At 46.6% G+C, this 16,795-nt stretch overlaps 7 protein-coding genes across 7 annotated transcripts; 3 read left to right on the top strand and 4 right to left on the bottom strand.

Annotated features, from left to right (window-relative positions):
• Positions 1-470: 470 nt before the first annotated feature.
• Positions 471-2,250, bottom strand: TRI3 (trichothecene 15-O-acetyltransferase; the record flags this gene model as incomplete). Its single annotated transcript, XM_044850431.1, has 5 exons — positions 471-603; positions 651-775; positions 835-868; positions 927-1,405; positions 1,462-2,250. The coding sequence occupies 5 exons, from the start codon at positions 2,248-2,250 to the stop codon at positions 471-473; spliced, it is 1,560 nt and encodes a 519-aa protein (XP_044709141.1).
• A 1,517-nt stretch (positions 2,251-3,767) lies between these two features.
• On the bottom strand, positions 3,768-5,213 carry TRI7 (Acetyltransferase tri7; the record flags this gene model as incomplete). The annotated part of the gene is made up of 2 exons (XM_044850430.1): positions 3,768-4,293; positions 4,342-5,213. 2 exons carry the CDS (start codon positions 5,211-5,213, stop codon positions 3,768-3,770), a joined length of 1,398 nt encoding a protein of 465 aa, XP_044709140.1.
• Positions 5,214-5,853: 640 nt separating this feature from the next.
• TRI8 (Trichothecene C-3 esterase) lies at positions 5,854-7,194 on the top strand (the record flags this gene model as incomplete). Its single annotated transcript, XM_044850429.1, has 1 exon — positions 5,854-7,194. The coding sequence occupies one exon, from the start codon at positions 5,854-5,856 to the stop codon at positions 7,192-7,194; it is 1,341 nt and encodes a 446-aa protein (XP_044709139.1).
• Positions 7,195-8,685: 1,491 nt separating this feature from the next.
• FPOAC1_005917 (uncharacterized protein) lies at positions 8,686-9,802 on the top strand (the record flags this gene model as incomplete). The annotated part of the gene is made up of 3 exons (XM_044850428.1): positions 8,686-9,418; positions 9,468-9,565; positions 9,620-9,802. 3 exons carry the CDS (start codon positions 8,686-8,688, stop codon positions 9,800-9,802), a joined length of 1,014 nt encoding a protein of 337 aa, XP_044709138.1.
• A 302-nt stretch (positions 9,803-10,104) lies between these two features.
• Positions 10,105-10,878, bottom strand: FPOAC1_005916 (uncharacterized protein; the record flags this gene model as incomplete). The annotated part of the gene is made up of 2 exons (XM_044850427.1): positions 10,105-10,458; positions 10,504-10,878. The coding sequence occupies 2 exons, from the start codon at positions 10,876-10,878 to the stop codon at positions 10,105-10,107; spliced, it is 729 nt and encodes a 242-aa protein (XP_044709137.1).
• A 1,552-nt stretch (positions 10,879-12,430) lies between these two features.
• FPOAC1_005915 (uncharacterized protein) lies at positions 12,431-13,399 on the top strand (the record flags this gene model as incomplete). Its single annotated transcript, XM_044850426.1, has 2 exons — positions 12,431-12,644; positions 12,708-13,399. The coding sequence occupies 2 exons, from the start codon at positions 12,431-12,433 to the stop codon at positions 13,397-13,399; spliced, it is 906 nt and encodes a 301-aa protein (XP_044709136.1).
• Positions 13,400-13,580: 181 nt separating this feature from the next.
• Positions 13,581-16,740, bottom strand: FPOAC1_005914 (uncharacterized protein; the record flags this gene model as incomplete). Its single annotated transcript, XM_044850425.1, has 6 exons — positions 13,581-15,230; positions 15,280-15,345; positions 15,393-15,547; positions 15,597-15,990; positions 16,042-16,252; positions 16,304-16,740. The coding sequence occupies 6 exons, from the start codon at positions 16,738-16,740 to the stop codon at positions 13,581-13,583; spliced, it is 2,913 nt and encodes a 970-aa protein (XP_044709135.1).
• Positions 16,741-16,795: the final 55 nt, after the last annotated feature.

Genomic DNA, 16,795 nt, shown 5'->3' with positions numbered 1-16,795 from the left:
CTTTCTCAGGCTTCTTTCGTATTAATCACCAATCCAGCCTGAAGAACATTTCGCATGTATAGGTAGGGTATAAGATGAGTTTTCAATCTCGATGGGTTTATTAACAATCACGTTAAAGTATGGTATGAGACGGCTTGCGGTTCAGTCGAAATACAGTATATAGATGAAAGGAACATATTTGTTTAAGAAAAAAGCAATTCAGTCATACCCTCCCTGTCCACGACCCAATATCACGTTACGTAGGTCACCGTTTAGGAAATATCGCGTTTTAATAGCGGAAACGTAAATCTTGATCAAAGTTGCAAATAGACCTCAAATTTACTATAAGTACTGCTTCATCTACGGCTCGCACTCAAAGCCTTCCCTGACATTTGAACTACATCACTAGACATAATGTACAGCTGAATGTCTACCCCAGGTAACATCATTTCTCGAGACAAGTAGCTCACGCGCTATCCAAATACCACCGCTTATAGTTTGAAAGCAAGCATGAACTCGACAATACTCTTCAAGTACTTTTGTACCTCGGCTTCGGTATAGTTTGCATCATTGTAGATGATGTTGAGGGTGGAAGCATCCCTCCAACTGTCTAGCCGGACCGCCCTATTTCCTTGTTAGTTTTTGCTTTTTTGTACTTTAACGTGACTTACAGATAAGGCAAAGACTGGTTTACAACAAAGTCTACGCTTTCAACGGACATGACACTCTCGCCTGTTGAATTTCGCTTGATTTCACGAGGAATGAATCGCTCGTTGATGCCGTCACTGATGAACAGCTGTTGAACGATTGTCAGCATATCGGAACCATAGGGTCACGGGATTCAGGAATACATACTGGGTTGGCTTCTCCTTCGAATGGGATTGGGTTACTGGGGCGGTTATGTCAGTGAATGCCGAGTTTAACGTGAGAGAACTGGTTGCACTTACGCATGCAAATACCTCGCCTCGAAGTTATGAACTCTGATACCAAGGGCCTGTAGGAATGGGTTCTCGAGCCATTGGCTGTAAGATTTCTTGATATCCCTGCAAGCACTCTCCATAGCTCTGACTTGCAGATCTTTCTCATCATTGTGGCTCACTGCAATAGACTTGAGGTTCTCAACCCGAACAACAGCAGCAGTCTGGCACATGGCGTAATAGTTCTTGGCTATATCCTCGCGCAACCACCTGCGGCCATCCACTGATGTTGGCGATATGAAGACCTCATCTTCTGAAAGATCAGTAGGCTTGAGATGATCTAACAGGGCAAGTATAATTGCAGCTTGTGTCAGATGACTGATAGTAAATCCGGGGCCAAGCCGAGTCTTGATAGCCTTGATAATGGCAATGGAGTCTTCGGCACTGAGTTTGTGAATGACACAGCGAGGTAAACGGAGTCCTGGTAGAAATTTGAGACCTCGGCTTTTCTGTCATGAGAGGGTTAGTGTGAAATAGCAGACAGCAAAACAAATATTCAACTCACATAATTGGCTACAAGAGCACTTGTATACTCTGTGCACTTGTCGTCGAATTCACTCCCAAGAGTGTTTACATCCAGCTTCAGAGAGTCAACGACTTCAGGGCTCAGGTTTTTGATCTCTTGGCCCCATTGAATCTCCTGCGTCTCAAATTCGGTACTGCGGTCAACATAATTGCCCATGAGACGAAAGAGGTCTCCGATAAATTTCCGACAGCCGATTCCATCCCAGAATAAGTGGTTACTATGGAATAGAATCTCAATGGTCGCGCCTTGGGGAATTGTTGTAGAGTCTGTAGGGACATCTGAAAGCAGGAAGAGCTCAATCGGCTTGGAGGGTGTGTTATCGTTGGCCGCCGATCTTCCCTCCTCTATTTCGCCCCAAAGATCGAGAGCACTCTTTGCGGTGGGCTTTACATGAACGCAGCCCTCAGCCCAAACACGAGCAGATTCGTTGCTCTCTGGCGATTCGTAGGTGATGATGGCTGGTACTTCGTTGTCCCAGGATACTGTGCAAGCGCATTCAGGGTGCTCGAAACGTGCGTCCAACAAGGCCAGCTCAAACATGTCTTTGAGATTTCGCAACGTCAGCGATGTTGAGGCTGGTGCAACATTCCGAAGTGAAGTAGCGATGTAGAGGTCGTACAAAGATCTTCTGTTTTTGTCTTCCAGTCCAACAATCGCTTCAGCGCCCACAGACCGGCGTTGGACCTGGCGGCCATTAGATCCAATCGACTGCCATCTGTATAGCGCTGGTACCAAGGGCGGTAAAGCAGAGGAAGATGAATCACCCATTTTGGTGGGTTTCGAATATAATGCTTTCTTGTTTGTGGTACAAATTATAAAATAAACGGGATTTATATCTGAGAATGGAGCCAAAAGAGATACTTCAAAGGTAGTCAATATGTTAAATACAGGTGTTTATCGAACTAATAACTAGTTAAGTGCTGCTATGCTAAACTTTGACCCTCAGAAGCTGGAATGTATGGATGGACGGATACACTACACTTACAGGGGATTGAGGCACTGGCAGCCTAGGTAGGCTGGCTAGGTACCTAGGTTCCATGCAATGCAGTGTCGGGCCTTACACAGCCCCACTGACACGCCTTAAATTCTTTCTGTAGAGCCACTAACGAATTCTCAAAGTTCAGTACCTATTAGCCTTAGCCTGGCTTGGGCAAATAAATATCCTTGCACCTTTTACCTACTAAGTTTCGTCTTTCAGTGACAGACATTTCCACATCTCAATTATTATAGACTTGACAGTCATCGTCATCACGATAGATGTCGGTTTCTTTCGACAAGCTACGGCGGCGTACGTAATCTAGCCGGACGACCGGGGGGTATATGTACCATATCTGCAACACAATTAGCGCTATAGATTAAAGGGGTAGAGGGACTATGACTGACTGACTGTTTTTAGTAGATTGATAATTACAGAAGGAAAAAATAGCTACTATATATATAGCTTAAAAGCTTCTTCTATATAACCCTTATTATAAAGTTTAGTTATTACCTTAATATATATATTCTTAGTGGGAAAGTAAGTTATTAAAAGAACCTTAATTTAATATATTAAGTTTTTAATCTATATAGATATTCTATTAAAAATTAGAGTTATTAAGAGGCTTAGACTAGTATTTACTAGTAAAGTACAGAAAATTGTCACAGCTCGAAGTCAGACCAACCTACCCTAGAGCCACAAGTGGATCAGATCACGTGGCGATAGCGTTATCGCCGTAACCTTAGTTAGACCGCCAGTCAGATCCTGAACGTAGCTCCTTGAGCTACGTCTTGTTAATAGAGCCTGACCTGCCTGCAGTGCCTATCCGTAGCAATAGAACCTATTACGCCCGAAGCGTTCCCTGTCCACCCGTACCGCCGGACTCAGCCCGTGACAAAAATCAAATAGACTTGACAGTTGAAACAGTTCAAAGAGCACAACACCTAAACCACAATTTGGGTTTTAATGTACATCATATCCCTTTGACTTGTGCATAACCGTGATGCATCGTGAAGAGCCATGCGTGTATTTCAGTATCACCAAGCAGCCAACGAAAAAGATAAACACATTATGAAGCTTGTGATCAAATCAATGTATAGCCCACGAAGGATCGAGTGAATGACTACACCCAAAGCCGGAACTGCATCTTCCATATACTGGAATAGTCATTGCTCTGGGTCGATCTCAGCCAATATCAAGCAAGCGTTCTTATGGAGACAATTGATCATTTGCATTAGTTTCGATATCTATATAAAGTATTTATCTTCTAAAATGCAAACCCAGCCTCGCTTTACCCCCAGCAAGGTCATTAAACCTCAATGCCAACTGCAAACCTCAAGATCAAGCCGCTGACAAGCAGCGCCTTCTTGGCTGAGTCCATACCAATTGTGTCCACAACGCTGACCGGCACCATCCATGTATCATCTGGCGGTAGCCGAGTGTTGTGGTACAGGTACCAAGACGATGTCATGATGAACCAAAATGATACCCAAATGTAGCCTACAAGCTTGTGCCACACAGGGACTCCATCATCTCCATCTTGCTTCTTTGCGCCGGTGATGCGGCGACATAGAGCTTGAACCGTGTCTTCGATAATGATACCAACAACGAAGGAGCCGAAAAAAGCCAATGCGGGTAACATTGGCTTCGGCTTTGTAGGCGGTCCCCAACAAAACGAATCAATAGCCATGTGAACAACAGCTGATCCTACAAAGACAACTGAGATGTTCAAGTAACGCTCGACTATAGACGGCCGTGGAAGCCGCAGAAAGTCTCGACATATAAAATTACTGATTGATGTGAGAGCCCAGCGACAGTACTGGTGCCAGAATGTGCTAGTCATGTCAGAAAGAGTAAATGGCGATACGAGTATTGAAACTTACCTCCAGAAACCTCGAATAGTGTATGCATCCCAAATGCTCCCAAACAGCGGCGGCCATTGTTGCGGTGACGTAAAGCCAAAAAGGACCGAGACCAGCGATATGGCACGGTATGGTAGATCAATGGATACTCTACCGGGTATTACCCATGCAATGATTCCAACAAAACAACGGCCCATCCATTGCTCGGCGGTGGCGTCCAGATACATATACTCTGTTCCTGGACCAAAAAGCCTCTGTGTGTCCTCCTTTGGCGTGCTAAGCGATGAGGTGTAAATAATGTCTAGAAGAAGGCATTGCCATGCAAGGATAAGTGACTGACGAAATATAAACCAGATGGCAGTTGGTTCACGTCTTTTCTCATGCTGGTAGAACCGGGGGAAGCCAGAAAGATGCTTTGCTTGCCATGGCGTTCCAATGCCTCGCACGTTGAATATGAGACAAACAACTCTGTAAACCTTGTACACCGCATTATCAGAGGCTCGGAATACGTTCTTCTTTGCCAAATCGTCGGCATCCAGCCTTGTAAGAACCAAGAAGTTGCAACATTGTAATATAAACAATGCCGTGAGCGCCAGAGTCAAGCTACGATGACCAGAACTGCCGCTAACTCGAGATGCCTCGCGAAATAGTTGTTTCCCTACTGTAAGGACAATAGCAGGGGACGAATATCGCACCAGGGAAGCAGGTCCAGTTTTGGGTGTTGAAATGATGATCAGCGCAGCATAGGTGCAAACGGCAAGTAAGGTTGAGATGTAGTGTAATATGTCGAAAGTTGGAAAGGCTTCCAACTTCGATGCGATGTCCATTGTAGCGTCGCTGATACTGGCGATGGTCCTGTCTGACTTTGTGTTCGAAGCTATTATGAAGGCCATGTGAATGAGCCGCTTGATATACACAAGAGGTCCAGGCAAGAGAAAGAAAGAATAAAACAAGGCATAGTAATAGGCCTTGCTTTCCTCAGGCCTCGCTGGTGGGCCCCGTCTAAAAGTTAAATCACGAAAGCAACCAGTTATAGTGTAAGTGCAGGAGGGCCTGATAAAGGTGCCAGGGCCTGACAAGGGGGTCGGTCAATAAACAGGCCGTTCTAACAGTTCAAACGTGGAACTCTGCACTTACAGGCTATAACCCAGAACTTAAACTGAAATCTCTGTTCTCTGTTTGTTAGACAAAGTCAGCTTCATTCTACGTAGTAGAGTACCTTACAAGTCTACCTGAAGGACTTCAACCCTTTCTCAATAAACTCATTTCTAGTTCTAAGACTTAGCGACAGTCAGGAGTCTTCTGAATTGAGTAGATTTAATCCATGGCTCACAATGACTCATCTTGCCCCGGCTGGTTGGGGATAGGTAGGCGATGCCAGGCCTATGTGCTGATCTTCAGGCCCTGGTTTACCGCTACCATAACAACCCCAGAGTTTAAATAAGATGCATTGCTAAATAAAATGATCCCACATTTCCTACTCCGAGTTCTAATGGGCCATTGACAGTTCAAGTCATTCATTTGTTCTTCAGTATGGTTCTCAATCGTCTGGTGTTTTCTTTGAGCTTGTGGCTCGGCTTCGTTGGCGCCACTCAAGCTACGTTGTCAGAACCAGTTCCACCTAGCAAGGATCCATGGTATACTGCACCGCCTGGATTTGAGAACACTGAGCCTGGGACAGTTTTGAGGGTACGATCTGCCCCTGGAAACTTGACCAGCATCACGCCTAATAGCTCTGCTTCCTACAACATCCTCTATCGCACAACGGACAGTCATTTCAAGCCTACATGGGCCGTCACCACTCTCTTGGTCCCTGAGCTGGGTCCAGATAGTCTTGCGCAGCAAAAGTACCAACAAAGCGCTCTGCTGTCATTCCACGTTCCCTATGACTCTGCCGATGTCGATGCCAGCCCCAGTTACACCATGTACAGCGCGAGCAATGATTCTTCTGCTTCTTATATGGCTGCTCTGAGTTCGGGTCTTTTCGTCTCTGTTCCAGATTATGAGGGTCCCTTGGCGTCTTTTACCGCTGGTGTTATGTCTGGACACGCCATTTTGGACTCGATTCGAGCTGTTTTGTCAGTTGGCCTGGGCTTGAACGTCACAAATTCGCCCCGTGTGGCCCTTTGGGGATATTCTGGTGGTGCATTTGCCACCGAATGGGCATCAGAACTTGCAGTACAGTATGCACCCGATCTGACAGCAGGTCCCGTTGTTGGCGCTGCTATGGGAGCCCCGTTGGCCAATATTAGTGCCTTCATACACTCTGTCAATGGTCAAGCTACGGCCGGTCTGATACCAAACACCTTGTTGGGTCTTACGAGCCAGTATCCTGATGTCCGCAAGTACCTTGTATCCAAACTCAACGATGACAGTCATTACAACAAAACCGGCTTTCTAGCTGCTGAGGGCTTTACCATTACCGAATCTGGCGCTGCCTTTGGTAAAATCGACATCAACAAATACTTCCAGAATGGTACCGACATTCTCAAAGAGCCAAAGATCTTGGCTCTTATCAATCGGGAAGGCATCATGGGATATCACGGTGTTCCCCAATGGCCGCTGTTCATCTACCAAGCTATTCCCGACGAGGTCACGCCCATATCTGATACAGATGCTGTAGTCAAGAGATATTGCGGTGTGGGGGCAAACATTCTCTACGAAAGGAACACTGTCGGCTCGCACTTCGAGGAAGCCAGCGACAGTAACGGGGCGGCTGTTAAGTGGCTTGAAAACGTCTTCTCCAGCCAGCGTGACAACGGCGCACAAGGTTGTGTTATCAGAGACGTGACGAGAAACAGCTCCTCAAGTGACCTGAAAAGGCGTAAGGATATCCAAAAGAATGTACTTGACCTCTGGTCACCGGCCTGGTAATTAATTTCTTGCATATATAGTCTAGAACTCTAACAGTCTTGTAATACTCGCAATAGAGCTTTCGGTGATCTCTGGTATCTTTGGAACTTGATCTGTCCCCAGTCCTATAACGTATGGAAGGTGTAACTCAATTGTCTGATCAGCAGCTGGGTGGTAGCAATTGTGAAGGAGTTCCAGTCAGGATGTATATATCTCCAGTAATCGTGTTATTGCCATGGACATATAGTTATGCATGAAGCAAGATAAATGCAGGCTAATGATTTGTAAGAGTTAAGCAGCGACACTAGAGTAGTACGTCTTTCCCTTGGACAAGGCATCTATCAAGTGCTGCAACTCGGGTAAACCACTTTATCTCTAAGCCAAGACAAAATCGTGTACGCGAACAGATAAGTATTTAGGAAGCATGATACCTAACGACGGTGTTGTAGTCTCGGTTGTTACTTGCGAGTCCTGTTGTCTGGCGACTTATTCTTGTCGCATTAAACTGGTCATACTCGACCTGAGAATAATAACCTGCTTCTTTTTGACGTCGGTGATATGGTCTTGGACGGAACAAGGGGTTGAGTTTGACGAACAAAAGGCGAAAGACAAGCCCCTAAGCCGAACAAGTGTGAGAAGAACAGCTCATGTCACTTCGTCCCCTTCACAACATATATCATCTTAGGTAATAATCGATTTTGAGCTTGAGAAGCTTGTATAGGGCATCAACAGAGAAACTGTAGAAGCTTTCTTCGATCTGCTATTGTTCTGTTGAGGTTGAGGAGAACTGGCGGTGATCCACACTTTAGCTTAACATCACGCATCGTCGACCGACTTCCGAGATCTTCATTGCGACCTTGAACAAGGCGCCAAAGTGACAGAGGGCGATCTTAGGCTCGTCAAAGAAAACCCGAAGACAGCATCGGCATTGACTAAAGGCTATACGAGGACTAACCCCACGTCAATGATGTCGCAGTTCATGATTGATCCTTGGCCCGTGGGCCCCTGGCTAGTCTCTATGTAGGCTAACATCCGGCTGGGCGTCTCAAGAAACCACTACATGCCCCAGTCTTTCCAGCTATTAAAAGAATGGTTGTCAGGGATTTTACAGCGCCGTTGAAAAAGCTAAGAGTTTTGTCGTCCTTACTTCTAGAAGAAGGAGACAACCGGCTTGACAGGCATACCCAAGCTCGTATTTGTAGACTTGACAACAGATAAGTCTGCATAAATCCACTAATTGACCGCTAGTCTGAACCTGAATGGACGAAGGATCGTCCCATGTCCTCGTGGAATTACTCCAACCTGGAACTTGAGCCGCCGGGAATGCAAAATCAGGAGGTCGATCCATGCCACCTATCAAAGAAAGATCAATCGCATCGTGCATAAGATACCCGGTGTTGCACTCTTCTAGGTCCATTCTATTCAGCTTTCGGCACCGGTCGCTATCAGATCTAATACCTTGTCACTCGTTAAGACATCATTACTACATTCGTTATATACACACTCGTTCAAATGCTCCCCCAGTCTCTCCTCACCCTGGCTTTGGCCGCCATATCTCTTGCCAGTCCTCTCGCTCGTGTCAACAGCGTATGCAAAGATCCCGACGTTCGCAAAGAATGGCGCGAGCTTACCAGCGCTGAGAAGGCCGAGTACCTTCGCGCCGCCGTTTGCATCCGCAACCTGCCCAAGGAGAAATACCACCACATCAACGCCGTCACATCCCGCATGGACGACCTCGTATATACTCACTTCGCTCTTAATACCGAGATTCATTTCGTCGCCAACTTTCTTCCTTGGCATCGCTGGTTTGTTCAGCTGCATGAGGATCTACTCAAGAACGAATGTGATTACAAGGGTGTTCAACCGTACTGGGACTGGAGCATTGACGCTGATAAGAACGATATGAAGAACTCGCCTCTGTTCGATGCGAAGACAGGCTTCGGCGGTGATGGCCAGCGCACTGAGAGCAACGTCCCTGGCTTTGAGCGCTGTGTCGTCGATGGACCTTTCGCCAACACCAACTTGACTCTGGCTATGGGGTGGCCTGACATGAACACATCCGGCGATCGTCTGCACTGCTTCACTCGCGAGTTCAATGGTGGATTGGGCAAGGACGAGAATGGCGATCAGATCCTTGGCGATATGCAGGTTACTGCCTACAACTCCAAGGTCATGAACACCATCTACGGCTTTGACACTTACAAGGACATGTCCGACATGCTTGAGGGGCTCCCCCACGCTCAGAGTAAATACAATTCCCCTCAACATATCTTCTCGTGCTAACAAATTACTAGTCCATAGTGTTATCTTTGGCGATATGGGCCCTGCTACCTCTCCTAACGAGCCTCTCTTTTTCCTCCACCACGCCAATGTTGACCGTGTTTGGGCCAAGGTAGGCTTTTCTTCTATTCAATTTGGAGTTGCACGTTTACTGACAACATTAAAGTGGCAAGGACGTAATGATACTCGCTTATCTGACTACACCGGCTTCCGAGTTTCCCAGACAACTATTCCTGCCACGATCACTGACACAATGCCTGTTATGGAGCTTGCCGAGAATGGGCCTGTGGTGAAGGACTACATGGATACTCTATCAGGTCCACTTTGCTACACCTACTCTAAAATGTAATCGGAGAGTGTTGCACAGCTAGAATAAAATAGAAGAGAATATACAATTCGAAATATCAAATATTGCATTGCCTAGCGGGTCTATGTGACAGTGAACTTTCTTGCGGCTCTCGACGACACATCAGTTGCTCTTTTTAAAGAGCCTTGAATTATATAACTTGCCCTCTCAGGCTACCGAACCCCCATCCAAGGTTCTTATGCATTTCTTCTCTAACAGAACCTTCAGCATATTGAGTTCAAGAGTCAACGTGTAACGACGCGTATTGCCGTTTCTACCTTGGACTGTATACAACTAAACAATTGCTATTCCTGCCCAGTTGTAAAGATTCCATCCCTGATGAGCTGGCTCAGCTTCTCGTCGGTCTCGATATATCGAGCCACATCACGTCTCTTCTGAACCAACATATCAGCCACCATTCTACCAAAGACAATCTTTCCTGAAAGATTGAGGTGTGTCCGATCTCCTTCAATCTCGTTGTATTTATCTGCGTTCTCTTGGCCAATCGCATTAACATATTTGGTGCTTGCGGTGTTGAGGTCCAAATACTTGACTCCGGCCTGGTTCGCCACGGCAATGGCAGCATCTCTCTCTTTGCTAAGATTCTCGACCACTTTTCCATCTTTGAAAGTGCGGCGGGTGAGTGATGTGATGATGATCTATAATGTTAGTCACAGTGTCGAGATATCGAAGTTGGAACTTACGGCAGTTCCACCAGCAGTCTTGACCTCGCTAATCATTGTGGAAAGGTTGTCCGAATATTGCTCCAGAGTGAGGGTCTTTTGATCGTTATGGCCGAATTGGATCGTAACGATAGCCTCATGCTTAGCCTTCTGGGCCTTGACATTATCTAGCGCGGTATCCCAAAGGCCTTGGCCTCTGAAAGAAACGGTGGTGGCACCATTCTTTGCTAGATTGATCCCACTTCCAGGTTTCTTGGTTCTATTGAGAAGTGCATCACCCCAACCTCCGCCAGTAGCAACAGTTGAGTCTCCGGTAAGGATGAAGAAGGGTGGTTTCGCAGCCTGAACACCTCCAAAAACGCCCAGGACAACAGAAGCAATGGTCAAGAATCTCATGCTGAGTCAAAATAATACAGATATGATTTTCGATAAAGACTATTTTAGTTACGTTGCTACTGGAAGTATTATCTACTTGTATAGACTCAACTATCCTTCAACATTTGCCTATGAGGAAAGTTGTTTATCTCTTGGTGGTCGAGGAAGAGGAATATTTCCACCAATAGCCATGTTGCATTAACTTTGGGGGCATTGATATCAAGGTTTACAGGGGCTACATAGACCTCGGCTTCCACGTTCGGTCTTGAATAGCCCGAGTTTTCAAACTTGGCCTCGCTGCCATTTTTTAACAGACATGGTCGATGCTTTAACTGCAAGACGATTCAATACGGTTGAAAGATATACTGGGATTTTTTCATATTAAAAGAATAATTAAGTTAGTTATGCTGCAGGCTGAATTGGAGAATTAATTTCCAGGTTCGATAAGAAACAGACTCTCTTATCTTATGCCTATATCGATAGACATATCTAATCTAATCTAATCTTCACAGCGGTCGTATTATCTAATCTTATCTTATCGTGGCTTGTATACACATCAAACGTCCTCTTTTCTCATACACTATTAATGTAATATCAGTTGTCTTATGCAAATGGAATATTAAGAAGATAATAGGATCTGAAGGTCCTGTCGATATATGCGCGAATGTTTCTTATTTCAAGTTTAGTTGGAGTTTGAATATAATGTGTTGGGGATTTTGAATGGCATGTTCCCAAATCTGAGGACTTATGGAGCTATTGTTGTAATCTTGAATTTAACCACGTTTTTAGACTGTTAGCATATATCTATTACTTTATAACTACTATCAAGCCGATGCCTAATTATTCCGCCTTGCTAGTATAGTTATGAGCCTTCGTATGATTAGATCTATCTGTATTGAAGTTGTGATTTACGAAATTCGTGATTGCAATAGGGTAGGTCAGATGGAGGCCTCGTGGAGAATTGAGTTGAGACACTTGGCAAGGATGGAAATCGGGGGATCCGGTGCTTCCGACCAATGATCGGACAGCATCGCGTGGACAATCGATTACCAAGGAAGATCACCTTGGCCTGGTTCCATTATTATCTGGTCCGGTCAGTGGACAGTGGTCAGTGGTCAGTGGTCGACTGTAACTACAGCACAGAGCAGAGATTGCTTTTTGTCATTGACTCAAGTCAGGACATGATGACGCATCTCGAATTGCTCAAAATACTAAAAATGGATTAAGCATGAAAACAAATCTGATTTAATTGCCCATGGATCGAATCCATCCTCGCAAAGCCGACCTTCCGCGCGAGGCCATCCTTTCTAGCGCCATTCTATGACCAGGCCAAGCATAAAAATAGCATCCCACACGGCCAAATTGGTCTAGAACACTTCACGCGCCAGGGTAAATACGAGCCCAAAGGGGCAAAAAGCGTCAAGAAAAAAGGGGCATAATTTCCATCATCCCATAATAAAACCAACTTTCCATCCCATCTTTTTTTTTACCTTCTTGTCCTTTTGGGTCTTTAACTGTCACTCGCTTATTAATCAGTTATCTTTCTTTTACCTACTATCTTTAATTATTCACTATGAAGTTCTTCAGCACTCTTAGCACCCTTGCGGTGGCCCTCATGATGAGTGGCGAGGCTCTGGCTGGTACCTACAAGGGTTTCAGCATTGGCGCCAACAGGGCTGATGGTGCCTGTAAGTGGGAAGCCGACTGGAAGAAGGATTTCCAGGCCATCAAGAGCTGGAACAAGGGTTTCAACGCTGTTCGTCTGTACTCTGCCGATGACTGCAACAGTAAGTCTTTCGCATTTTTTTTTTATAACACCATCAATAGACAATTACTGACTCCCTCCTCAGCACTTGTCAAGGCCGTCCCCGCTGCCAAGGCCACTGGCATGAAGATCCTTGTCGGCGTTTGGGCCACCGATGATGCTCACTTCGGCCGCGACAAGGCCGCTCTCCTCAAGGCTATCAAGCAACACGGCACCGGTTGGATTGCCGCCATCAGCGTCGGATCCGAGGACCTCTACCGTGAGGACATCTCTCCCCAGAAGCTCGCACAGCAGATCTACGACGTCCGAGGCATGGTCCACCAATACAACAAGAACATCAAGGTCGGACACACCGACACCTGGACCGCTTGGGTCGACGGCCGCAACGACGTCGTAACCAAGGCCTGTGATCTCGCCATTACAAACGGTTTCCCCTACTGGCAGGGCGTTCCCATCAAGGATGCTCTCCGTCTCAAGACCTTCCAGAACTCTTTCTGGAACGTTCAGAAGCACGTCAAGGCTGTCAACTCCAAGGCTGTTGTCTGGGTTGGCGAGACCGGCTGGCCTACCAAGGGACCCAACTACCAGAAGGCTGCTGCCACCACTGCCAGTCTTCAGCAGTTCTACAACAATGTCGGTTGCTGGCTCTGGCAGCAGAAGGATGCCAGTGGTTTCTGGTTCACTGCTTTCGATACACCTGCGCACAGCACCGAGGTTGAGAAGTACTTCGGTATTGCCAACAAGGATCGCAAGCTCAAGTTCAGCCTTACTTGCTAAGCGTTGTGGCCGGGTTTCGATGTATAAATTTAATTGAACATATACTGTTAGCGTTTGTCAACTCGATAGTATTTACATTCATTGCATGAAAAGTATTTTTTAGATCCAATATATAATATCGTGGACTGATCACATTCGGTAATTCTCCCGTCTGTATATGTATGCAAGGTCGTTCATCTCCTCAAACCCTAGTGCCCCCAGGGGGACCCAAGTAACTCTCTTGCACTCCGCCAAAGTCGACAACAACCTTCTCCAACAACATGTTCGGGTGATTTAATCGGAGTTTGAGATTATGCACGTCGCTCTTCAACATTCCTAGCTCATGCCTCCGTACCCATACATTGTCCGACGCAGCAAAGAACCAACCGTCAGCCGACGCCCATCCCTTATCTGCGGCATTCTTCTCGCTCTCGGGAGTCCTCCTCTGCAAAGTGTACATCTGGCTCTGGCCTTCGTCAACCTGTACGTTATAGGTCAGGATATCCTCCGATGACAAGTCGAGAGTTGTGCCAAAGTAAAGCACCAGTTGTGTCTTGTTGGTTTCGCTAAACGTGAAGAGCGGGTATTCTAGGTAAGGAATTACACCCTCGGTCCTTGTTCCGGGAACGAGAGCAACACTTCCAGTCTCGAGTCTACCTGTATCAGGAAGCATCAGGTATGGCTTGTGTATGGAGCAACCGGTTGCTGGAATCGAGATATAGTAGCCCTGTTCCACAAAGCCACGGAATGAACCTGGGACTTGTCGACCATCGATGGGTAGGTGAACTTGCTCAAAGTCTCCTTCACGCGACTGCACATCTATAAGAACATCCTCTTGGAAATTTTGAGGTACTTGGGACCAATCAATAGAAATGTGAACTCGCACATCATCTCGGCCAGGAACCAACTCTCCCTCAGTCTGTGACAGTATGATCCAGGGATACGAAACCGAAGTTGACCAGTTGATAGCGGGCACTCCGCGAGTAAAAACATCAAACCACCTGAAATCAGGCCCATACCGACTCATGGGAGCAAGGGTCAGGCCGGGTACAAGATCTCGCCTGCTTGGATGCGTTCGTTCTGACTCCTCATTGATACGTCCGACTCGCACGCCTTCGTGGCCCTCAACCGCAACTCCCATCTGTCCAACAATGGGGTTCGAGTTCTGCCGTCGCTGGACAAAGGATAGCCCGCTGATCATGTCTCGTGATGGCGCATGCCAAGTATCTTCATATCCGTAATGTGGTTGCATCAGGATGTGATTCCATTTCCCATCAAGTAGATTGTGGAACTCTTCTGAAAGATCAAAATCGGCATCGAAGAGATCCAAGACCTCTTGAGCAATCTTGTTCGCGGAGTTGCGTCTCTGGCGAGCGAAGAGCTTATTACGCGCTTGGTTGATACGCAATGCATTGTAGATGTATGAAGCCTTTATTGGATGAAGGATAAGCTGGAAGGAGGAAGCCTTCTGTCCTTCAGAAATCCGGTCGTGCAATGTCTCCGCACGGTCAAGAAGAACCTTCCAGCGATTGAGGATCGAATCAGCTTCCTTGTAGTGCAGGATCGAGAACGTCTCTGGTTCGATATGTTCATGTTTTCTCAACGATAGTAGCCGGTCGTGTTGATGCCAAACCGAACCGACCTCATTTGCGAGATCAGCTCCAAACTCCCGCTCGGCTGCACGACAGAAGAAGTCGGGAAGACTGTTGTGTTTGATGCTGTTGACATCCCATGCCAAGGCTAGAGCGAAAGAAATAGGGAGTTCCTGAGGCTTGAGGTCGCCTACATTGAACACCCAGATCTGCCTGGCGTTGTGGTGATATGCCTGCTGGAGCTGATGCCATACTTTGCCCTTTATGCCTTGTCAGCAACAGTTTGGTCACGAAGAAATGTACACCCACGAGAGAGTTTGTGTTGATCCACTTGTAACTGCGAGGGTCTCCAACGTATTGTAGATGGTAGTAAACCTGGCCTGTGTCAACTAAGACCGCTTTATACTTGAGCGTGAACTTACACCTGCTCCTCCTTTTCTCTTGGATTCTTCAGTTGTCGGAAGACGACGAATCGTGCCAAAGTTGTCATCCTGAAACAGCAACGTGACATCTTCTGGAACATTCAGACGCCCGGTTTCAAACATGGACTGCACTTCCTTGTATATAGCAAACAGCTCTGTTCAAGAGTCAGTGGCAGCGCAGATTCTTTGGATGACGACACTAACGAGGCACCGCGTCTTCACTCCCATAGACCTTCTTTATAACCTCCCTCTGGGTCTCAATAGCATCCTGAACTACAGAAGCGGGGTCTTCTGCCAACATCTTTTTGTCATATTCTCCTCTGATCCCCAGGGTAAAGTATGAATCACAGTCTTTGGCCCTGCTCGCACCATGCTCAAAGAACTCGGTGATTTTCTGCTTGTTAGTCAACCAGTTCCAGCTTCCATCTGGATTGTCAGCAAACCACTCGTTTGACAAGCGTTGCATGGGTTCGTGATGCGATGTTGATATCACAATTCCATATTCGTCTGCAAGCTTTTGGTTCAGGGGGTCATCAGTGAAGAAGGATGCTCCTGGATTGGGATAACCTGGCCACATCGCTGGCCATAAGAAGTTGGCCTATACCGTCAATATCATGTCGGGTAGTAGGAATGAGTGGAGAGAACGGACCTTGAGTCTCAGAAGGAGTTCAAACACGGTTGCGTAGAATTTGGAATTGTATCCTCCAAACCTTTCCCTGACCCAGCCAGTCAAAGCCGGGGCTTCGTCATTGAGGAAAATGCCTCGGTGACGAACAGATGGCTCGCCATGAATGGTTTGTTTTTGGATAGCATGGATCTCGGCATGATGTTTCGGTTGCACATCAGCCCACCAATACCATCTGCACCGGGTTAGCGATTATTCCGTCTCGATCGTGTACTGAAGGGCTTACGGAGAGACGCCAATCTGTTCTGAGAGTGTATATATACCAAATATAGCACCTCGTTTATCGCTCCCGGCGATGATCAGAGCTTTCTCGCAACCCCCAAGCTGATCATCGAGGACAACTGTGGTGAAGGATTCCCATTTGCAATCGATCGCCTTTGCGTCCAATTTGCTATTCTCTACCAGCCTCTTGATGATCACACTCGAGCTAATACTGCCAATCAAGATAGCCGTCTTTGTATTGATATGCACGTAGTCTTCCTTTGTTCTTAGCAAGAGCACAGGACTGCAATGTCCTTTTGTTACACGGCCAAAGTCTTGTGCCAAGTCCTTTGCGGCGCGGATGATGCCTGGGAAGTCTGATTGGTCAACCACGATTGTTGCACCAACGAGGGGGATCGATCCAGTTGAGGCCTCGAAATCGACTATCTTTTCTTCAAACATGATGAGTTCGTAAGGAGATGAATGATATCTCTTTACTTGTTACAAAATTAATCGC

Source organism: Fusarium poae, chromosome 2 (assembly GCF_019609905.1).
Source record: "Fusarium poae strain DAOMC 252244 chromosome 2, whole genome shotgun sequence".
NCBI classification, from domain to species: domain Eukaryota; kingdom Fungi; phylum Ascomycota; class Sordariomycetes; order Hypocreales; family Nectriaceae; genus Fusarium; species Fusarium poae.
This window is presented reverse-complemented; position numbering and strand designations above follow the sequence as displayed.